We start from the raw sequence: 25,126 nt of genomic DNA, 5'->3' as shown, positions 1-25,126 counted from the left end.
TTAAAAAAAAAAATATTAACTACATTTCGTTATATTTGCTTTTATTTTTAATCTATTCCATGCATTTAAACTTTTTTGAAAAAAAGGTTCATGACAAAGAATTAAGAATCCTATAACTTTCCTGAGGTTCCTTCTAACCTCTACATATGTCATCCTTTTTTGACTAAAAAACACTTTTCCAGCTGCTTAAATTTTCCTTCTTGTTTATATCCTATTGCCGGTTTTTATTACTTGTACTTGATTTCTGTTTCTAAGCAGATAGAGGTTGTTTGCAAGAGTTTTTTCTATATTCTATTGTCCATGGGCTTTTTTTTTTTTTTTTTTTTACATTTCTTAGGAGATATTTGCATTTACATCTCTTTTATGGCCTTTTGGAAAATACCCTTTGTTATCTGTCTTCATTTCATTTGTATTATTTAGGGCAGTTAGGTGGCACTGTAGAGAGCTGGGACTCAAGAAATACAAATCCAACTTCAGACACTGTAATACTGTAATATTTTAACTTTTAACTGTAATATTGGGCAAGTCACCCACTCTCTATCTGCTTCAGTTTATTCAGTTATAAAATAGGGATTTTGTCAAATACCTTAGTATAGTGTCTTATCACATAACAGTTAATGTTTTGTTTCCTTCCTGCCTGTTTTCCTTCCTGCCTGCTTTCTTGCATTCCTGCTTTCCCTTAGGTCTTACACTTTAGTTCTCCCGGAAAGCTAATTAAACAAACTGTATTAAGTATATCTTTAAATACATGAAGTATTGGGAAATTAATATTATAGTCTTATAATAGGAATAAGTTGTGTTTCTGTGTGCCCTTAATTTTTAAATCTTAGCCTTTAATGAGTAAAATATTTAAATTTTTATTTACCAGTTCATTTTTAAATAAATTTTCAGTCCTAAAGTACTTCAAGTGTTTTTTTCAATTTTCTTGAATTTGATAAATATTTGAAATAGTCTACTTTTTAATACTGTTGTTGTTGTTGTTGTTTTAAATAACGTTTGGTCAGCTTCTATATCATTTGAATTTAGTTTAGTTAGCACTAATGAAGTTGTGCTTTTTGAAAAAATGACATTAATTTTACATTAATATACATGACATTAGTATTGAATTATTGAAACATGAGGTACTTGATTAAATTCAAATGCTAAGCAAAATTGAGATATGTTTCTAAGGAAGAAACTATAATTTTTCAAAATTGTGCTAAGCAAGTCTTAACCTCTTAGCTAAGTATGGAACATATTTCATCTGCTTAAGTAACTTAGAAAATATCAGTAAAACAGACTTAAACTATGTTTACTTACTCTTACTCTATGTAGGTTGGTGATGATTGTAGAGAATTGTACTTCAAACACAATAGATTTTTGAATCAAGACAGTCTTTTTATGTGTATGTGCTATATATTAGGGATGGGTCTAAACTTTTTTCATTATATTGTGGACCTCTCTGTGGCAGTTTGATGAAAATCATGGTTCCTCTTTCAGCCATAATGTTCTTAATTTCATAAAATACATAAATCATAAAAGAGACCGATTGTATTGAAATACAGTTAACTTTTTTCCTAAGTTTGTGGGACTCCCAAGTTTCAAGAATCTTTTCTATAGGTAGAACTAGAAGAAGGAAAACAAGAAGCCATTGTATTTGTTAATTAGATTATTGGTGACCATTAAATGAAGTTTCAGTAAAGTGCTAGTGAAATCACAAAGGTCCAATGGAATAGAAAAAACTAGTAGAGGCAATGACTACAAATAACATGATAGGAATTTGGAATTGATGCCTATGTGGGGAAAGGATAAAGGAGAAATTTAATTCCATAACCATAATATTTCAAAGATCACATTAATAAGGGTATACCTTAAACAATTACAGATTATAACCCACATATGTATAATTTGTCACAGCTGAAAAAAATTTATCACATTTTGTCCAGACTTTCCAAAAAATTATGTGGATTGGTCTCTAGAGGACTAGTAAGTTTGGATAGGTATTTCCTTTTCCAGACTATACTCACAACCTGTTTTGCTTGGTGTAATTTTTATTAGAGCTTGTGTATCACTGGAATGGTTTTTAACTCAGTCATTTCTATGCCCTGTTGAAATCATGGAGTAGGAGGATAATTATAATTTAGTATTTGAAATAATTATTGGTATTATGTTTCTGTAAATTGATGTCATTTAAAGCATAATATAATGGCTCCCTCTTGTTGCTGGTAATGGAAGTGCACTAAAAATCTGATAAAAATGTAGTTAGGAAGCAGTGGAAGGTTAATTTTTAATGTACCTACTGGATATTATTTTGAGAGTTAAAGAAATAAAGTGAGGAACAGTTCTATTCTGAAAATTTTATATACATGCATACATACATTCAAACATATATCCATGGATATAGTGCCAAGTGGGGATAACTAACAAATAATAAAGTTATTCATTAAAATGTGCAGGGGATAGATATATCTCTAGAGATATCCAAAGTTACAGATGTTTTGTATCTGTTTGTAGTTATCAGATAACACATAATGGAAACTTTAATTATATACAAAAAGATTTAGTGTATATAATAAGCATTATGCGCTATTTTGAGGACATTTATATTAAAATGATAGTAAATGAGTTATGAAGAAAGTTGTTCAAAGTATTTATTTAACATTCATAGTTTAGATAAGATGCTTTAAAGTCAAAGTTCAGACAAAACAATATAGTTGTCTGAGAATATTACTTTTTTTGCTATTTGTTGTGCATGAAATGCAAATGACTTCCCAGAAGTGTTTTAAAAAAAAATTCCTACAACAGAACCAAAGTTTTTGGTTAACATGAAAATATTTTGATTGTTTCCCTCAAATGTATTCTTTAAATAGCCTTTGGTTTTTTGTTGTTTTGTTTTGTTTTTGGTCTTTTAATATGTCCTAAAAGGTTTCTGGACTTTTTTTTTTAATGCAAAGGCAGTTATAGAAATATATTTTTTCCCTTCTCCATATCTATTCTAAAATGGGCTTGTTTTACATAGAAATTTCTTGTGATTTATATTTTTTAATGTTAGGTTAATTGCAATGTGTTGAATTATATTTGGAATAATTACTTGATTTTATAAACAAAAGAGCCTTGACCTTTAAGATTTAAAAGTAGCATTGTTCTTGTTAGAGATAGGCAGCTGTGCCTTAGTTAAACTTTTATTTGTGATTCTGAAGCCATTTTAACACATGAAATTTTAAAAAGACAGTATTTCTAACTGATTATTGGGTAAATGTGCCTACTCAAAGCTATGAAAAGTCTTTTATTATATTTATTACAGTTCTTTCTTCACTAATTTCTTGATGTAGATTTAAAGTACATTAGTAAACCCCATTTTTCTGTATTAAAGACTAGTGAAGTTTTTTCCATAAGGAAAGACAGCTTCAATCCATATTTAGACTAAATAAATTAACTTTTTTCTCTTCCTTGTTTTCTGTTTAACAAAATATTTAGTCTCCGGAGCAGAGAAGAAGAGAAGAATTCTAAACCTGGTGCAGTCTCTACACCTGTAAAAAGCATAGATGATCTCATGCCTACAAAAACCATAGAAGAAGCTGTAGTTGAAAGGAATGAAAAACAACCCCCTGCCCTTCCAGGTAATCTTGCTAAAATGTGAAGTAAAGCAATACTATGCATGTTAACTTCAGTAATTTAAATAAAAGGATGTAAGAGGAGAATATTTGAAAGCTGTTGGTTACATTTTAAGTGTAAAAATGTCTCATTTATTATTTTTCATATGTAGAAATAAAGTTAATTTACCTATTGGAAAAAAGAAATGTCTGGTGTGTGGTAGTATTAAATATATGAATTCATAGGAAATAAAGAACAGGACTTTGAGAGAGAATTTAACCATTACTCAATCCCTTGTGTATTCTTCTGTATCCTTTTTTTCCTGGAGAGAAAGTAGCATAGCTTCATGGTAGGTAGCAGCTTACATGTCTTGGCAAAAATAATAAAATTGACAAGACATAATGTATATGGACCTTTGTTACATAATTTTGCAGGTTGCAAAGTCTGCCGTCCTTCTTGTCAACATAGTGTATATCTTCTTTATTGTTAGGATTTCCCACCTTTTATTTATGTTGATGAATCTAGAGCCAAGATACTTTTTTGTTAATTTGTATATGTGTTTATACTCTGCATGATGAACTTTATACAACTTTAAATTTTCCTTCTTAGAGCCAAAACCTGTATATGCTCAAGTTGGGCAGCCAGATGTGGATTTACCTGTTAGTCCTTCTGATGGTCTTCTACCCAGTTCAACCCATGAAGATGGAATGCTTCGGTAATATAATCCTAAATTATCCTAAATTATTTTGTTTTTAATGTGTATACCTGTAAATGCATATAGTATTCACTATAACACGTTATTCAAGATATTTTAGAATGCCAATAAATCACATAAGGCTATTTGAGTACTCTTAATTAAAGTTTTTACCATTATTATTTATATCTTTATCTTAAAACATAGCTTATTTAGGTATGGGAAGGTGATTCACTCCCACTTTGAGAGTTGCATATCTGTCTTTAATCTATTTTCTGTGGTTGAAATTGTAGAAAAGTTGTTTCCTATCCTAATTAATTTTACAAGTTCCTAAATGTGGTACTAAAAGATATAGCAACCTGTCATTCATTGCTGTGTTCCTGAATAAACCAGCAAATCGGAAAATTTTCTTTTTCTAAGCAGATCAGTAAAAACTATATCAGTTTAAAAAAAATAAGTTTTCAAACAATGGACAATACATAAAAGGAAAAATAGTTGCTTAATTTAAATTTTTAGTAAGGATCTGACTTCTCTTCTCCCATACCATTTTTACTATATACTTCAGTTTTCATAGTATGATAAAGCCATAATAATAGAATTACAGAAGAGCACATTTACAAAATTTTAGAATTCACATAAAGTTTAGGTGAGGTAAAGAGATGAGAGATTAGGCTGCCTTTAAAGAATACCAGTAAGCAAATACTAAGTTATTTGCACTTTGTGATTTTCTTTTGTAGATCATTGTACAGACATTTCTACATATGATTCCCCCAGTTTTGAGCATGTGTAGGTAGAATTTAGAAATAGTAAAGCTCATTGTTATAATTCATTATATTCTAGGTCTAAAGTGAAAATAATCATAAATTATGGAATTGTTACTGATTTATAAATTAGACTGAACATTCTTCTGTACTTTTACTCAAGAAAGATAGCTATATTAATAGCTTCTTAGCCAGCTGAAATTTTTATCAGATAATTGTTTTGAAGGGACAAGAGGGAACAAGCAGAATTAGTTTGGCAACAGGTATTTTTGTTCCATCTAAATGTAATATGGACTAAAGCATGCAAGATGGCATTATTATCAAGTGACCAGAATGCTTACATTTTAGTTGAATTTTTTGAAACATTAATTATCATATTTACCACTTCTACTATGCAAAGATTTTAATGTAATATTTGTTGGTAGCTAGAGAATCATCAACATGATGATTTTAAATTTTAAGATAATGACCCAATTTATATAATAGTTTAAGCTTTTGCAAAGTTTTTTCCTTCACAACACCTTTGGGAAAGTTGGGTGCTACAAGTATTGACAGGTGTAGGGGTGTGTGTGTGTGTACACATGTACACGCCTGTGCCTGTGTGTATCTTAATTTCTAAAGTAAGTATTTAATGTGTTTTTTAATGTAAAATTCTCAAAGCCTTAGTCTTCTTTCTATTTCTCCCTCCCCTAATTATTTCATTTTTTTAAAAAGGTGAAGGCCTAAGATTGTCGAACAGTATTCCCATGTTCTATTGTTGTTTATGTTTTCCTTTTTCCCTCAAGTTACAGAAAAACAAGATACAATATCTTTATCTTTGATCCTGCTTCCTCCTAGCATTCTGCTCTTGAATGAAATGAATGCCTGAAAAAAAGCATATATTAAGTACCAATGCTGTACTAAGTACTGGTCATACAAATAACAATAAAAAAAAATCTCTCAAAATGGTCATACTTTTAATTAGGTCAGACAGCACATTCATATAATTCAGCTGCAGGGCAAATGAAAAAGACCCAGAAGTTGTTAGGGGTACAGCGATAGGGCTCTTAGTAAAGTTAACAAGTAGTAAAGACTACCAGGTCAGTTAACAGTGCCCTGTAGCTTAGAGAGCAGTAAGACTCAGAAGATAGTAGGATGCATTAGCAGAGCAGATAGTCAAGTAGTGTCTTGATTCATTTTAGTTTGCTTTCCGCCTTCTCAATTGTACATAAACTTTACTTTTAGGCCACTAGTGACTCCCTAATAATCAAATCCACTGACTTCTTTCATGTCTTAAACTCATTGGCTTTCTTATAGCAATTTATCTTAGAACCACTTTTCATTCTAGATACTCTTTTTCATTATCCAAAATATTACATTGTCCCAATTTTTGTCTTTTCCTTGCTATTTCCTTTGTAGATTTATTTATTTATTCTTCCTATGCCCCTTACAGTTCTGTCATTGGTCACCTTTTCTTTAATACATTTTACTTTGTAAACTATTTATCAATATTACTTTAACTATTACCTGTAGGCAGATAATTCTCAGATTTCTCTTTCAAAGTTTTAGAGTTCCCATATCCAGGTAGGAGTTATTGTAAAGTAATGGTAATTGTTGATTTAGAGTTCTGAGGGATCTTTGAATTGATTAAATCCAACCTTTTTAGTGTGCATAAATGGAAACAGAAAAACATTGAATGACCATACATTTACATATCTGAGTCAGAATATGAACATAGGTACCAGTATGCTATTCATTATTCTATGCTGTCTCTTATGAAGAATTGTGCCTATATTCCTCACTTGATTTTCATTGTTTTAGATAAATATGGCCGGGGGGGGCGGAATTACTTTTTTACAATATTCCTTTTTGGTCAAGAATTTTTTTTTAATTTATTAAAGCTTTTTATTTACAAAACATGTATAGGTAATTTTTCAACATTGACCCTTGCAAAGCCTTCTGTTCCAAATTTTCCTCTCCTTCCCTAAATGGCAGATAGTCCAATATATTATATTGAGTTTAACATTTATTTTAACATATTTAAGTATACATATTTATACAGTGATCTTGCTGCACAAGAAAAATCAGATCAAGAAGAAAATAAAAAACTGGGAAAGAAAACAAAATGCAAGCAAACAACAACTGAGAGTAAGAATGCTATGTTGTGATCCACACTCAGTTCCCACAGGTCTCTCTCTGGGTGTAGATGGCTCTCTTCATCACTGAGCAAGTAGAACTGGTTCGAATTATCTCATTGTTGAAGAGAGCCATGTCCATCAGAAATGATCATTATATAATCTTCTTGTTGTCATGTATAATGATATCCTGATTCTGCTCACTTCACTTAGCATCAGTTAATGTTAATTCTTTCCAAGCCTCTCTGTATTCATCCTGCTAGTCATTTCTTACAAAACAATAATATTTCATAACATTCATATACCACAATTTATTCAGCCATTCTCCAATTGATGGGCATCCATTCTGTTAACAGTTTCTGGCCTCTCCAAATTGACCTGCCACAAACATTCGTGCACATACAGGTCCCTTTCCCTTCTTTATGATTTCTTTGGGATATAAGCCCAGTAGTAGCACTGCTGGGTCAAAGAGTATGCACAGTTTGATAACTTTTTGAGCATAGTTCCAAACTGCTTTCCAGAAGGTTGGATCTGTTCACAATTCCACCAACAGTGTATCAGTGTCCCAGTTTTCCCACATCCCCTCCAACATTGCGCATTAACTTTTCCTGTCATTTTAGCCAATCTGACAGGTGTGTAGTGGTATCTCAGAATTGTCTTAATTTGCATTTCTCTGATCAATAGTGATTTGGAGCATCTTTTCATATGACTAGAAATAGTTTCAGTGTCTTCATCTGAAAATTGTCTGTTCACATCCTTTGTTTGGTCAAGAATTTTGAGAATACTGAAAAATATCACAGAAATTTAGGATTTTGGCTTTTTTTTTTTTTTTTTTTTTAACCACTTCTTTTCCCCATATTCCACAGTAAATGCCCAAGGAATATTTCTTGAGCAACTCATATGTTTTTTGTTTTTTTTTCTTTTTTTTTTTTTCTGGTAAGGCAATTGGGATTAAGTGACTTGCCCAGGGTTACATCTTGTAAGTATTAAGTGTCTTAAGTGTGGATTTGAACTTAGGTCCTCTTGACTCCAATGCCAGTGTTTTAGCCACTGTGCCATCTAACAACCCCTTTTTTCTTGTCTCCCCTCTGACCCCAACTATTTTTAACCTTTTTTGTTGGGGGGCGGGGAAGGGATTGGTACATTTATAATGTATAGTTGTTTCTCTGCTATATCTCATTTGCTCACCTTTTACACTTTGTGTCCAGATGGCTTTACATGTCTTTAATTTTTATTTTTTTCCAGTGCTTACTGTAATGTTATTCACATACTTATTTAATAAAAATTTTATTTAATTGACTTTCATAATGAAAGCCTGACATTTTTAGAACAGATTTATATTAAGTATAGGAAGAAGGTATTAACTGTGAATTTGAATTATGAATCATTACCTCTTATTAATAAGCAAATTGAGGATCATTATGAGTGTTAAAAATAATTTTTTTAGATTGAATTCAATCAAATTTTTGTTGCTTTTTTCATGTTAAGAACTTCTCTTAAGAATTGTGCATTAAATTTCTAATTTTACAGGCCAAGCATGAAACTAGTAAAATTCAGAAAAGGAGACAGTGTGGGTTTACGTTTGGCTGGTGGTAATGATGTAGGAATTTTTGTAGCTGGAGTTCTGGAAGACAGTCCTGCTGCTAAAGAAGGCTTAGAAGAAGGTGACCAAATTCTCAGGGTATGTCAGTATATTAACTTATGTAATTTTAAAGTTCTTTTAGAAGTAGAAATATAAAATGGAGAATTATAACTTTACTCTTAGAGGGTTCAAGCAGCTACACGCTTAAAAAGGAAAAGATTCTTGTTTTAGTACAGGACTTGTGATATGATAATATGGGAATGCAACATGATATTTTTACATTAGCCAGTAGTTTTATGTTGTTATTTGCTGGATCAGAAGTTGAATTAAAACTATCTAAGGTATAAAGTTCAAACTCTATAACTTGGCATATAAGCAACCTTTTGTATCCCAACCTATCTCTCCACACTTATTTTTGGCTCCTCTTATGACAAAAACTTTTTACAGCAGCCATAGTGAAAACTGTCACTTAAAACATCCCTCCTACTTTTCTGTGTCTCTGCTTTTACTTATATTATACCTCCTTCATTAGATGCTCTTCCTTATCTTATGTCTCAGAATTCTAGACATGGTTTGAGGCACCTGAATTAGAGTGAACCTTAAATAATTTAATCCAACTTTTTCGTTTTAAAGCAGTCTTCTAATTTCCAGATTTGTTTCTTTGTTTTTAATTGGTCATCTCATATGATTGTGCATACTAGATGATGGATTGGATATTGTTCTGTACTGGAGTCAGAAAGACCTATTCAAATTCAGTCTCAGACATATCATGTTTATTCTTGAACAGGTGTGTGCCACCATTCTTTTATCTGTACACTGGGAATAGCAATAATATCTACCTCCCAGAGTTGTTGTAAGGATCAAATGAGAGATTTGTCATGTGCTTTGTAAACCTTAAACGATTATATTAATGCTAGCTGTCATAATTGTTATTATAATTGTAATTTTATTTTCTATACATTTCTTTATAGTTGATATGCCCTTAAAAAATATTTCTTTGCTAAGATTTAAATTGCACTGACTATAACAAAAACATTATTCAATAAAGGCTGGATCATCAAAAGACAGTACAATTTTACAGGAGTTTTAAAAATCATAATTATGAATTTTTCTTATTGATAATGATTTTAAGAATAATTTTCTATGAATGCTTGGTATAATAGTTTTATTGTTTTCAGGTTATCATTTATGAAGTATATTTAAATTCTAAAATGTGCAATAATTAAGTTTCCTGTAAATTTAATTAAGTAGAAGGATTAATTACTAAAGGATACTCTCATGTAATGGAAAATTAATAAGATGTGTTTTAAAGCATCAAACAAATTTCTAAATGCTTACTTATGTGATTTATGTCCTGATATAGGGGATATACGATTGTCTCTATTTGCACTCAAACTACCTTTTTCAAAATATCTTGTATCATTCCTTTTCTCACTTTTATTTTTATCAGAATGGCATAGTTCAATGATTTTATTTCACACAATTACCACTGACAATTTTTAGAAGTAGCCTTCTAAAGTTAAATATCATTTTTTAAAAGAAAAATGTTGAATTAATAATTGTTTTTAGAAGTAGAAATTTTTCTACCTTTCTTTAGAAAAGAGGGTCTTTTAAAAAAATTTTTTATCTTAATCACTTTATTAGCCATATTTTGTACTGAGATTTCACAGGCAGCTTTCAATGTAAGATTACTCAAATTAATTTAATTTTATTCATAAAATACATCAGATAAAAAGGGTAAATGTTACAGGTTACACACATATTTTAATTATTTATTTCAGGAAAATTAAACAAATTATGCCAAATTTGTAATTACACACACACACACACACAGAGGTAAATATTCATAGTGTACATTGTACTATGTTTTAATGTTTGTTTAGGCTTATCTTTTTATCTAAGGCTATTTTGACATTTTCTTAGAATGTACCCAGATTTTATTTAAACATTTTGAATCAAAAAATTTTTTTCTGTTTACAAAACAACAAAATCTATAGAATATTGTGTCAGATAATTGAAAATCAAGTGAGTTTGTTTTGTTTAGTTTTGCATAAATAATTTACATTTCATGTCATAGGATGATTTTTATGAACTACATTCTAACAGGTAAACAATGTAGATTTCACAAATATCATCCGAGAAGAAGCTGTGCTTTTTTTGCTTGACCTCCCTAAAGGAGAAGAAGTGACAATCTTGGCACAGAAAAAGAAGGATGGTAAGTTACATTCATAGTTATCCCAACATGAAAAAATAAAAATTCATAGAGGGATTGCTGTAGAAGAAAACAGTTTTTGATCTTAGTGATTAGATTTTTCTTTAATAAAATCAATAAAAGAAAACCAGAACTGTATGTCAGTTGGTTGAACTGATAAATTAATTTATCTGTTAACAATTTTCTTGTGGCATTTATGAGAGAGACTAGTGATCATAGATGAAATTAGATAGTAAAACAGAATCCTTTTAAGTATATAACCCGCTGAAAAAAAATGAGACTCCTGTTAATATATAAGTTTAATGACAACTGTTCGTTTTGGTATTTTAATATTTTAAAGAGATTTCTTCCTTCGCCTACTAGTTTTGTTTAAACTTCAGATTTTTCTTTTGAAGATTTGAAAGTAAAATACAAGTTCATTGAGAACTGATAATTTTTTTATTTTTGTATCCCAAGTCTCTAGAATATTTCTATGTATTATAAGTGCTTGATAATTGTTTATTAAATTGAATTAAACTTTAAAAAGTAAAACCATACTACAGTTCTAAAAAATTAGATATTACCCATAATTTGTAATGTTTTGAACCATTGAGACAGTTGCATGGCTCATTGGAACAGAGTACTTATTTAATAATCAGAATAATGAATTCTAAGCCTGATTTTTTTATACTTTTGTCTACCTCACCCTCTAATTTAAACTGGAGATTATAATAGCACCTACTTAACCAGGGTTGTTGTAAGGTTCAAATGAGATTTTTTTTATATACATACACAAACACATACATACGTAATAATAATAATAATAGTTTTTTATTTTTCAAAATACATGGAAAGATAAATTTCATCATTCTTCTTTGGAAAACCTTGTATTTCCATTTTTCTTTCTCCCCTATATAGCAAATAACCCATATAGGTTTACACATGTACAATTCTTCCAAACATATTTCCACAAATAGAATGTTTTGCAAGAAAAAATCAGATTAAAAGGAAAAGAGAAAAACACCAAAAACCAAAGTGAAAATACTATGTTTGATCACATTTATTCTCCATAGCTCTCTCTCTGGATGTGGATTGCTTTTTTCCATCACAAGTTCATTGGAATTACCTTGAATCACCCAAATAAGACAATATTTGTAAAGCATACAATGCTTAATAGATGATCATTAAACATTTCCTTTCTTTTCATTGACACACTCTACATGTTTTTGTTTTCTTTCAGTTTATCGTCGCATTGTAGAATCAGATGTAGGAGATTCTTTTTATATTAGAACACACTTCGAATATGAAAAGGAATCTCCTTATGGGCTTAGTTTCAACAAAGGAGAAGTGTTCCGTGTAGTGGATACCTTATACAATGGAAAATTGGGCTCTTGGCTGGCTATACGAATTGGCAAAAATCACAAGGAGGTAGAAAGAGGCATCATTCCTAATAAGAACAGGTATGATTAGATAATTATTCTTCTCAGAGTAAATTAAGTGAATAGTACAGTTAACAAAAACTTAAAAACATCTCCTTTGTGAAATGTATATAAAAAATAAAATGTAAAATAATATATTAAATAAGTAATAAAAATAAGTTTATTCAACTTCGGTCTAATACAAATCATTGTTCAGTACTAAAAATTGCTGTAGTAAAAGATCCTCAAGTTATACTGAGATTAAGATTTAAATAACATTAATTAGACTTATGTTTCAAAAGTTAATTTACTTGTTGATCTCCCCACCTCCCACCCCTCACCCCCATATTTTGTTTTTAATATAGAGCTGAGCAGCTAGCCAGTGTTCAATATACACTTCCAAAGACAGCAGGAGGAGATCGTGCTGACTTTTGGAGATTCCGAGGTCTTCGTAGCTCTAAAAGAAATTTACGTAAAAGCAGAGAGGATCTCTCTGCTCAACCATTTCAGACTAAGTTTCCTGCTTATGAAAGAGTTGTTCTTCGAGAAGGTAGCTTTCTTTTTAAGCCTTAGCCTATTCAATACCTATTTTATTGTGGTAAATAAAAGTATCTTCAATGAATTGCTTTCACTAAAATAATGTCTTTCTTGTAGCTGGATTTCTCAGACCTGTAACTATCTTTGGACCAATTGCTGATGTTGCAAGAGAGAAACTAGCAAGAGAAGAACCAGATATTTATCAAGTGGCAAGTGAGTACCATTTTGATTGTTGATTACTGTTTCTAGATGAGGAGTGGAAATACCTGTTTACTTCCCCATTGCTGGGGAGGTAAACTTTCAAAATCCCTTTTTGGTCATTATCACTCATAACTTCTCTTCGTTTTAAAGTTTATTCAGTGCAGATTAGAGTAGCTGGCACAGTGGATAGATTGCTGTGGCCTGAAGTTGGGAAAGTCAGAAGGAAATCTGACTTCAAATTTGGCACCAAAACTTTGCTACTTGTGTGACCCTGGGCAGGTCTTTTAAGCTGTTTGCAGCAGTTTCCTTATATGTTAAATGAATTGGAGAAAGAAAAGGCAAACTACTCCAATAACTTTGCCAAAGAAAATCCCAGATGGGTTCATGAAAAGTTGGACTGAAAAATGACTGAACAACAAAAACTTAGCTCTCTTGTAATTTACCTTCCTTTTTCTCAAGGAGTTTAGCACTTGACTCCATCAGTGTCTTCTCCTCTACAATTTCTACTCTTATCCTAGGTGAATTTAATAATTCATTTTGATGTTCTTTCAAACTCCTAGTTCTTTAGTCTCCTTAACTTTACTTTAGCCACACATAGTGGAAAGTCATAGAAAGATAGTTACAGCTAGGTTCCTACCTTAAAATTCTCATACCTCAATCAAAAATTCTGAAATTCATTTTGTCTGACCACGATTTTGTCATTTCTTTACATATCTCACCCCTTCTCACAGTGTCTTTGCCTTTATTGCCACCTTTAATCTCTCTACTTTTTGCTTGGTACTTTCTCAAGAATCTTCTCTGACTTCAGTTTCTTCCCATCTCATTCCACACCTGTAATTAAACACCTCAACTCCATCCTGTCCTATACTTTCAAATGTTTTGCCTCCTTATCACTGCCCATCCCCAGCTAAATGTAAGGAGGGATCTTTAGATTATTCTACCATCATTGACTTCCTCTGCTCCTACTCATGTAGTGCTGAACAGAATTGGATGAAATCACACAACTGTGTTGATGAGATGTATTATGCCTTTGTTGCCTAACTTCTATTGAACAATCACTGCAGCAAGGCAATACTGTTTTTCATCCCTAATTGATTTCTTATTTCACTCCCAGAATCTTCTCTACTAATTTTAATCTTTTCCATTCTCTTCAAGTCTTTGTACTTGGACCTTTCTTCAATCTCTCACCTGAGAACCTTGTTTTTACTTTATTGAAAAAAATTTAGATCATTTGCTGTGAATTTCCTCTTCCTTTTTTATCTCAAAATATCTAAACATCACCCTCCACTTTGTCAAGGCCATCTATCTGCTGTTTTCCATGGACTCATGATAATTTCAATTTTCTCTTTCTACCAGCTTTTTTTCACTCTTTCCTTTAGACACACATATATCTCCTCTTCTCTTTTAAAAATACCTTCTCTAAATCTTTCTATCAATCTATTGTTCCATTATCTCGTCTTCCTTTTTATAGCTTTACTTCTAGAAAAAGCCATGAACTCCTTCTCCCAAACCCTTACTCTTTTTCTCTTTGTAGTCTCTCTTCCTACCTCATAACCAATTGAAATTCCTGGGCCCAGTTATGAATGATTTTAAATTGCCATATCAGAAAGTCTTTGTCATTCCTAGGCTTAGTCACTCTGTTGTATCAATTTAACATAATATTTATTCTTATATATACATATTATCTCCTTGAATAGACTATTTTAAAAGTACTCTTGTGTTATTCTTTTATATTTGCATTCTACAGTACAAAGCATTCTCTCCCTTCTCTCTTCCCTCGGTAGGTGGTTATTTTTCTAGGGTTACCCATTTTTTGAAATAGGATTGGAACTATGTCTTTCCAGCTCCTAGCTCAGCACTCTGTTTAGTATATCACATTGCCTCATCAGTAGTCACTTTGTAAATAAATTTCCACTAAGACATTATTTTAATTGTTTATATTTTACATACATCAACATCTGCCTTTGAATTGATAGATCCTCCATACTCTTTGGGATTTTGTTTTAAATTTTTGCTAAATTTTATATGTAGAATTTAGTTTTTATAATATCTGTATATACAAATTATCATGGAAACGGTAAGAAAAAGAATATATTCACAATATGTTTTTGTTTAGTTCTTTTTTATAATAGTTTTTTATTTTTCAAAATATAGGCAAAGATAGTTTTCAGCATTAGCCTTGTAAAACCTTGTGTTCCAAATTTTTCTCCCTCCTTCTCCATCTTTCCCCCCTCCTAGACAGCGAGTAATCCAATATAGATTGAACGTGTGCAGATTTTCTATACATATTTCCACATTTATCATGCTGCACAAGAAGAATTTGATCTTAGTTCTAATGAGGTTGGTCTTTTTACTGAACACTGATTACTTCTTCAGGACACTCCTATATTGGTAGAATAAATTCCTGTCAACATTAGAAAAAAACAAAATTTAGGGTTGATTATATTTTATTTGATTCCTGCCATGTTCATTTCCTCGGAATTTTTCCTTCTATGATTTCATGAACTTGAAAATTCATTGTAAACTGCAAATCTTTTTCTTTCTTTCTTCATTTTGACCCATGTTTTTCAATTTGATGGGGAAAGGAAACTTTTCACCTTTGCAGTAAAATCATATGTATTTTAATGGGGAGGATCTTCTCTTAGTCATTTTAGAATTTATCTTTTAGCCTTAACCAAAGGATGTTGATTCAAAATTATTTTCATGGATGTCTTCTTATAACTACTTAAGATGATCATAGCAATTTACAGATCAAATACTTCTTTTTCTTGCATCTTTAAGGACAAGATATGAGCTATTCCTCCTTTTTAGCTACTTTTAGCTACAATTTTTATGGTTATGATTATCTTTTGATATTGAGAATGTCAATATTTAGCATTTAGATATTCTCGTTTTGTTAAATATTGGACAGCTATCTCTTTCAGTGTACCAGCAAACAAGTTAAGATTCATAGATAATCTAAAAACTATGTGAATCCTAGTGTCAGCCTTTCCATAAGAGCAATCTTGTCAGAGCTTATATTTTGCTGATATAGTCTATATAGATAAACTGAGGATCACCTCCAATCCATGATGTCATCAAATTATATGTTTTGTGTAGGAATAATAATAATAATACTAATAGCACATATATACATATCTATCAGTATTAAGTTTGCCACCACACTTTCATCTTCAAACTTCTGAGGATAGGTACTCCTTAACACCCCCATTTTGCAGATAGGAAAATGAAATTGAGAAAATAAGTGAATTCCTTAGGTTCACATGGTTCTCATTAGGGTCTAATACAGAATTTTGATTTTAGTCTTCCCGAGTCCAGGTCCAGCACTCTTTTCACTGTGCTACACAGATATCTTGGATGATAATGTTCTTAGCTGGCATTATGTAAAGGGCTTTTTAAAGTGTGAAAACTTGGTCCTCAAAATAACTCTTGAGCAGATACTAAAATTATTAGTTTCCTCATTTTGTGAATGAATGTGAGCCTCAGGGAGGTTGGTAACTTGCTATTGGTTATTTAGAAAGTTTCAATGATGCGTTTTAAAGAGAGATTTTCCTGACTAACTCTAGAACTATCATCAATATTCTAGACTCTTAATTCTTAACACTTGCTCTTAATTTGCATGTGGTATTCACGGATATATTTCAAGGGTTTTGTAAACTCAAATGAGGATGTTACATCTTTATTGCAATTTTATAGTTTTTATTTGGAATATATTTCTCTTTTTTTCATTAAAAAGTATTGTTCTCAGGAGTTTTTAGGGTTTATCAGACTTGTAAGAAAGGTCTATGACACACAAAGTTAGGAATCCAGATTACTGGATCATTTTTTTCCCCAAGACTATTATCTTGTATAATATAGTAGGGTAAGGAAAAGGATTAAAGTAATTGAATAGAGACAAAAAATAGAATTCTATGAATGTTTTCTTTCTCATAGTTCAAATTCTTTAATTGACCTTCAATTAAAGCGCCAGTCTAAATTTTAAATGAAAGCATTATACAATGCTTATTAAAAGAGCATAATCTTTGTAGATATGTGATAATTATCTTGTCAGATTAGTTTTAATTTTGACACTGGAGATAAAATTTATTACAGATTGTGTTTGACTTTTAGTTCAACAGGACAGTGGTATTTTAGGTGAGGATAAATAATATACAATTTACTCATTTTTAATAGATGTACATATAAATTACTGAGCTGCTCAAACATACTGCTAGCTTATTGTTAGGCCAGTTTAGATTGACACATTGCCATTGCGACTGTCATACCGCAGAAATGAATTGTTAGCATTACTTGTGTACTCTAGTTTAAACATGCATCTTATTTTAATTCCTTTACCTTAATGAAGATCTTTGCCCCTTTTCCAACTCTAAAGAATTGTAGCTCCTCTTTCTGCTTAGGATTCATCAAATTCCTTGAATTGTCCATTTGAGGGATAGATGTGAGGATGGTGGGACATGGGAAGAGAGAGAGGAGATAAAATCTAGCCTGCTGCTGAGTGGTAGTGTGGTTCCCCAGGTATCTGGTGTGACCTTAATAATATAGAAAGAAATTATGCCTTAGTATATATTTAATCTAATGGGGACGATAATAGTTTACATTTATATTGCACTATTTGATGCGTTCCTTAAAACAACTCTGTGTGTGAATCGATACTCGAAGAATTCCACACTTCCATTCTGACTTAACTTCCCAGTTCTATGTCATATCTCTGTTTCATGAATCCTGTGCTTCAGGCAAACTAAGCTACTTATTATTTCCCTAGCATGCCTTCCTATGCCTTTTACTTAGGTTGTTTCCTCTGGGTGGGAAATCCCTATCATAATTTGTTAAAAGTTATTTCTATTCATTTGGGTGCAGCTTATTAATTTACTGTTTTCCTGATTTTTCTTCTAAGAACCTACTTTCCAGCCCACTTTTCCTCAAACTTGAAATTCTCTTTTTTTTTTTGTTTGAATACCTATGACAATTTATGTCTTCTATTATATATCAAATCACATCCCATATTATATTATATGTATCAACATTTTATTTACCTTATTGTTAATAGTTTTATAACTGTCATGGTACAGTTATATAAAAAGCACCTATTATTGATACATTTAATTTGTAATTTCATCAGCTGTGTGTAATATGCTTCTTTTTTTATAGTTGCATTATACTTCCCCTACTTGTAATTATTTTTGTCAATGTTGTGTGAAGTATTAACTTCAAAATTATTTTAATTTACATCTGTTTGATTTATATATTTTTGATCCATAACTAATTATTTATTTAAATATTGCCTATTCATATACTTGAAATCATTTGATTCTTATAAATTTTATCCATTTCTTTTACATTCTTGATACTAATTTTTTTCTCCCAAATGTTTTTTCTTATCTTTTAATCTGCTTTTTTCTTTGAAGCCCAACTCAGCTTCTTTTATAAAGTCTCACTGATAAAGGTTTCACTGATTTTTTTCAGTCTTCATGCCTAAGCACCTCACAGTCATCTCCCCAATAAAAACTAAACCTCCAGACCCCTCCAAGATAAATGTTTCTGAATATATATAATTTTCTAGTTACTTACATATTTCATTTCTTCTCTATCTGAATTTTCTAGAGGCTGTCTTATTTTATTGTTGTGTTGCCATATAGCATCTTATACATGTCATTTAATTTGATAAATGTTTATTAAATTGAGATTTACAGTAGAAAGAATTCTAGGGTAGCAACTATGTTCTTGAAATACGTCAATGCATATTTGTCAACTTTTTGGCAAAACATAGTTCCTATTTATTATAATTCATTTGGGGTTTTGAATAATTAAGATTATAAATGAATGTTTTTGAATACAGTCTGTTTTTGAGCTGAAGTACCTGTATTTCCAGTATTTTTGATGGTATCTTCAAAAGTTGAGTAATATTTTTATCCTTTACTAGAAAGTGAACCTAGAGATGCTGGCACTGACCAACGAAGCTCTGGAATTATACGACTTCACACTATTAAACAAATTATTGATCGGGTAAGTTGTAGCAATAAACAATTCAGTTGTATAATGAATCAAGAATGAATTTGAAAATAAAGTTATTGAAAATGTTAGAATTGTCTCCTTTAAATGTAGAAAATATTACTAAATTTATTGTCAGTTTTACCAGTAGTAATCACATTAATGAGAAGTATAATAATCATCATTATAAAAGATAGTATTTATTTAGCACTCCAAGATTCACAAAATCCTGATAAATATTTCATTTTATTCTTAAAACTACTCTGGGGTTGTCCCCCAGTTTCCACATGAGGAATCTGAGATAGAGGTTAAATGACCTTCCTAGGGTCACACAACTAGTAAATGTCTGAGACTGAATTTTATCTCAAATCTTAATGTTGTATGATAGTTAACTCTTGTACTAATATTGTTAGATGTGAATTTTGACTTTTTGTTTACTTCATGTGGTGTTTACGTGACATTTAAATATTCTAATATTTTTATTCAAGGCATGAATCCGGTTGGTATTTTTTCTCTCAGATTAGGTCAAGCCACATTTAGATGAGATTTAACTTATTTCAGCTATACACAACTTTTGTTACAAGTAGTTTTTAACATGAACTGTTTTAGAGATAATTTAATGAAGTAGAATTTTAAACCTGCTAATCATTGCATGAAATAATAATGATAAGGATGATTATACTAAGATTGTTTAATTTGGGGAGTGGTAGTGAGGCAGTTGGGATTAAATGAGTTGCCCAGGGTTGCGCACAGCTAGTTAGTGTTACATTTCTGAGGTCAGATTTGAACTCAGGTCCTCTAGATTTAGCCAGTACTCTTATCTACTGTGCCACGTAACTGCTCCTAAATCGTTTAATTTTACAGTCTGTGGTTATTTTACAAGTTAAGGAAATTTTATCTTCTTTAGATAGAGTGTCATTTTCTGAATTGGTAGTTTTTTGAAGAGAATTACATATCTGGAATCATTGTGGGGTTTTTTTGTTTGTTTTTTCTTTTGTAGGATAAACATGCTTTATTAGATGTAACACCAAATGCTGTTGACCGTCTAAATTATGCACAGTGGTATCCCATTGTGGTATTCCTCAACCCTGATTCTAAGCAGGGTGTTAAAACAATGAGAATGCGATTGTGTCCAGAATCACGTAAGAGTGCCAGAAAATTATATGAACGATCTCATAAGCTTCGTAAAAATAATCATCATCTTTTTACAAGTGAGTACAGCCAAAAAAGCGTTAAAAACCAGTTATTAAAAGTTCTGCATAAGGAATCTGCTTAGACACACTTTTTCATTCTTAATCTTTTTTTTTTTTTTTTTTTTTTCCCCTCTTTAAATTTACCAGGCAGTCAGGGTTAAGTGACTTTCTCAGGGTCACATAGCTAATGAGTGTTGTGTCTAGCTGCCCAACACACTTATTTATAGCAAAAGTTTTTCTTCTTTTTTTATGCTGTACATTTCTTGGCTTCTAGAGATTTATCATTGATCTCATCCTAACAAGATCAACTACTTCCACTTCGTCCTCCCTTCTTCTCCCCCCCCCCCCCCCCCCCCCCCCCCCCCCCCCCCCCCCTCCCCCCCCCCCCCCCCCCCCCCCCCCCTCCCCCCCCCCCCCCCCCCCCCCCCCCCCCCCCCCCTCCTGCCACAATTGGGGTTAAGTGACTTGCCCAAGGCCAGTTATGAGGCCAAATTTGAACTCGGGTCCTCCTGACTTCAGAGCTGGTGCTCTGTCCACTGCACCACCGAGCTGCCCCCAGATCAACCACTTTTTAAAGGGAAATAGCATTTTATAATTGGGGTACCAGCAGGACATTTATCTTCTTCTGCAAATACTCCCATCTCTCTTGCAAGTAATATAATCATATTGCTTTTTGGTGGTTGAGTTGAAAGCTGTTTTACATCTCAACTTCTGATATCCTATTCATGAGACCAAATTAATACTTTGTTGTTTTCAGCTACTATTAATTTAAATTCAATGAATGACGGTTGGTATGGAGCACTGAAAGAAGCTATTCAGCAACAGCAGAACCAGCTGGTTTGGGTTTCAGAGGGAAAGGTAAGAAATTTCACTAATAGTTTTTTGAAGTTTGTCCTATATTTCAGAATTTTATATTTTTGGTGTCTCTTAAGTTACTGCATTATGTGACAGTAATAACAAAGAGAGAGGTTATAGAAGCAAGGAATAAACTTTGGCTCAATTAGAGACAAAAAAAAATTATGTCTGATACATGATATATTAAACTACTTTTACTAGTTTTTGTAATTCTAATAGCTTGCTAATTCTAATTAGTCCATTCAATGAATTTAATTAAGGTCTTAGACCATGTATTTGGGAGACCAACTTTATTACTATATATCTATCATATTAAATATTTTTTGCTATTGTCATTAGTTTTACACAAAATTTTGATGAGCATGCCTTTTCAAGATAAATTTAACATTTACCCCCATTAAAAGCAAAGTGAGTTTTTATTTCCTGTTGCCATCTTTATTTTATATGGTCCTAACAGTTCAGTATAATAGCCCTATCAGTTTTTCTTAAACTTAGTTTACAGACTATAAGGAAAGATTGTGGCTATCTCGTTTTTGGTTTGTAGGGTTTTGTTTGTTTTTTTTTTGTTTGTTGTTTTTGTTGTGATGGTGGTGCTATTTTTCCCAACTCTTTTCCCTATCCACTCCTCACCCTCTTCCTGGGCATGGCCCCTGTTTTCCTCTACCTGGCTGTCTACAGGAGCTCTGGCAGTGCATGCTGCATGTTTAAGACAACAGTGCCTTTTCAGAAAAGTATACCACCTTTGCAAGAAAATATAATAAAAGTTTCCCATGTAGAAGTAGTATATGTAACAGTTTTTCAGAACTAGCATTTTTACAAGTAGTTCATGTATATTCCCAAGACAAAACTAAGTTACTGACATTTCAAGTAGGACACTGTACATAATAAAAAGTGAGTCAAGAAACCACTTAGCCACTTTTATGACAACACTTTGACTATTTGAGTTTTTACTCTCACAGCACTCAGGAAAAATAATTGTAATTTTATCCTTAGTGTTATGACATTAATATTTGAGATAACATTGTTATTATAATGTCCTCATCATTCAATGGTAATAGAAAATAGAGTATAATTTCTGCAGATGAATTCTTTAAAGGCATCTGTTGAAAAAATACATTAAAATAAAATTACAGAAAATACACATACTTAGAATTTTTGCTAGTAAAAACACCCTTCAATTTACTTTATTCTTTTGCAATAATTGACCTTCCTACTTTGCTGCCCCAATTTTCCTCTTTTCTTCCTTATAAAGTAAATTTAATCTTTTATCATTATGGTGGTTTTAAAAATCAGAATATATAAAAATCATGTCTGTTTGTATCGTTTTATTTTGCTTACATACAATATGTCTTTAAGGTAGATGAATGAATTTCCTTCTTAAAACTACTTCAAGTAAAACTCACTTCTTGTCAAAGTTTCAGTGACTTAGCCTATGGAGTATTTCTTTCTGTCATATAGTCTATCACATAGTCTTATGGTCACCTAATCAACCCATGAAGAGTCGTCAGACTTCCCTTTATTGAATTTCTTAAAAGATGTTGCCATGGCATCATTTTCTGGTTCTAAAGTCCTACTTCTTCTTGTTCCATTATTCATTGTCTACAATCTCCATACTTCTTAAGATGATCTGTTATCTCAGGGAACTGAAAACAAATAGTGAACACATGAAGTAGTTAATTCTGAATTCTTCTCCCAAGACATTACCCACTTGGGTGACTTTTGGGAGTTATGGATAGTACAGGAGAACACACTCTTTTATGTTTTCAGAAAGAGAGTTATGCCATGGAAATTTCTTACCTAATACACGGAAGAGCTCTGAGTTTTTCATGTAGGCAAGATGTTCTACTGAAAGCAAGAACTGCATTGCTGCATGGTAGACTTTCATGTATTGTACTAGGGAGATAGTGCTCAATGTCATGTCTCGGGCTGACTTTTGATGCACAAACTCCTGGGGCACCTTCCATAGAATTGGTATTTGTTCTCTTGGAGAATGCCAATTGACTGAGAACCATAATTCTGGCTAGTACACTGAAGTCTTCAATTCCATGCTAGAAAGCTTGCTTCTAGTACCTCACCTCACCACTGTAAGAAGAAATTTTTCATTTCTCTGTACTGCTTCAGATTGTGGAGGTGCCCAATCAATTACCCATTCCCTCTAAAAAGAAAAGGGGTGAAAAAAAATGACAATACTAAACTCTCTGGATTCTTCTTAAGTATTTATTTAGATGTACCTACTTTTTAAGGATGGTGTTTTAGTAACTGGATTATGTTGTTGAGCCTGGTAAATACTCTCATATTAATAGCAGCCAATGATAGGTTGGTGAGTTCAAATTTAGAAATTACTTTCCTCCAACCATTTCTCACTTCTTCTCTTCTATGCTAATGGAACTTGGAATGTTTGGATCAGTTCATGACTTAATTACTTATAAAACAGAAACTTCTTTTATAAGGAATCATTTATTTCTTCCTAAGATTTAAGGAAGAGCCATATCTTTGGTAGTGATGCTTTTGTATAATACTTTCCAAAAAATCTTCAGATATCAGCTTCAACTTTTTTTGAAACTTGCTTTCTAAAGATAGTACTTTATTCTTGCTTGAATAGAAGTATTCCATTGGCTATTATTACAGTTTTTCTTCCATTGCTGTTGAGTCAGTATGCTGGTGCTTCTGCAAGCTTGCTCATTTCCCTTTCTTCTTCATGCTCTGGGTTAGAAATTCAGTAACTAGACTTTGTAGATACAGATCCTTCATTTACCTCTTTTGGTTGGGTTTCTAAGACTTGGATTAGCTAGCTAATGTTGGATTCATCCAAAAATTTTAGCTACAAAGGGATGTTCTGTGTGTCTGCATGTATGCTTGTACAATTCTTCTTGACCTTTACCCATCGTAAATTTGAAGCAGATAGATTTGATTTTTCCAGAGGAAAATATCCTTTCCAGTCTCCCCTTGTAAAAAATAAAGGTCATCTCTTTAAAAATATTGAATAAAGTTTTTAATTTACTTTTATTTGACCCAGGCGGATGGTGCTACAAGTGATGACCTTGATTTGCATGATGATCGTCTATCCTACCTGTCAGCTCCAGGTAGTGAATACTCAATGTATAGCACGGACAGTAGACACACTTCTGACTATGAAGACACAGATACAGAAGGTGGGGCCTACACTGATCAAGAACTAGATGAAACTCTTAATGATGAGGTTGGGACTCCCCCGGAGTCTGCAATTACACGGTCCTCTGAACCTGTAAGAGAGGACTCCTCTGGAATGCATCATGAAAGCCAAACATACCCTTCTTATTCACCACAAGCGCAGCCACAACCAATTCATAGAATAGACTCCCCAGGATTTAAAACAGCCTCTCAACAGGTAAGCAGCAAACATTAAACATTTTCCAGCTGTAGGTGCATTATTCAGTTTTAAAATGTGGGAATTGATGTAAAGAGAATATATATATATATCTTGTCCTTTTTCCAGACAAAGAATTAGTCAATAAGTTGGCTATGAGAATATTAAGAACTTCTCTAAGTCTTTTAAATGGTTTCACTTAATTTAATATATAAAAGTGGTATAATAATTTCCCAAAAGTTAGGAGGCATTAATCTTTTAACAATACACTCAGAATATGTGTACGTAATATATATTAAAAATAAAAACTTAAACTAAAGTGGAAAATCAGCACTGTACCAGAAGCACTATATTTAAAATATTTTAAACACTTCACAGAAAGCAGAAGTCTCATCTGCAGTCCCTTACCCTTCGTCTGAAACACACCCTGCATCAACCTCTGCTGTTAATCCTAATGTAAATCTAACTAATATCCAACTGGAGGAGCCAGTCCCAGCTCCTTACAACTCCTATCAGCCACAAGCGGGCCCCTTAACACCACCAAGTACTGAGACATCTCAAATAGTGCTAAGAGATCAAGAACCATCATTGTCGTCGCATGTAGATCCGGCAAAGGTACCTGTGCTGCACTGTTGCACTAACTTGCTGCTGTCCCAAGCTAGCACATGAGCAT

The 25,126-nt window shown here is 32.1% G+C and overlaps 1 protein-coding gene across 11 annotated transcripts in view; it reads left to right on the top strand.

The window, feature by feature from the left end:
* Positions 1 to 25,126, top strand: part of TJP1 (tight junction protein 1) — a 281,159-nt gene that overhangs the window by 240,613 nt on the left and 15,420 nt on the right. For 9 of the 11 annotated variants that reach the window (XM_031955475.1, XM_031955474.1, XM_031955473.1 and 6 more), the window contains 12 exons: positions 3,457 to 3,599; positions 4,183 to 4,288; positions 8,673 to 8,823; positions 10,831 to 10,939; positions 12,156 to 12,375; positions 12,699 to 12,883; positions 12,988 to 13,083; positions 18,992 to 19,074; positions 20,060 to 20,270; positions 21,010 to 21,110; positions 24,124 to 24,474; positions 24,832 to 25,068. In XM_031955475.1, coding sequence (XP_031811335.1) covers positions 3,457 to 3,599; positions 4,183 to 4,288; positions 8,673 to 8,823; positions 10,831 to 10,939; positions 12,156 to 12,375; positions 12,699 to 12,883; positions 12,988 to 13,083; positions 18,992 to 19,074; positions 20,060 to 20,270; positions 21,010 to 21,110; positions 24,124 to 24,474; positions 24,832 to 25,068 — 1,993 coding nt within the window. The remainder of the gene's footprint in view (positions 1 to 3,456; positions 3,600 to 4,182; positions 4,289 to 8,672; positions 8,824 to 10,830; positions 10,940 to 12,155; positions 12,376 to 12,698; positions 12,884 to 12,987; positions 13,084 to 18,991; positions 19,075 to 20,059; positions 20,271 to 21,009; positions 21,111 to 24,123; positions 24,475 to 24,831; positions 25,069 to 25,126) is intronic. The other 2 variants (XM_031955480.1, XM_031955476.1) reach the window with 1 other exon arrangement.

Source organism: Sarcophilus harrisii, chromosome 2, assembly GCF_902635505.1.
Source record: "Sarcophilus harrisii chromosome 2, mSarHar1.11, whole genome shotgun sequence".
NCBI lineage: Eukaryota > Metazoa > Chordata > Mammalia > Dasyuromorphia > Dasyuridae > Sarcophilus > Sarcophilus harrisii.
This window is presented reverse-complemented; position numbering and strand designations above follow the sequence as displayed.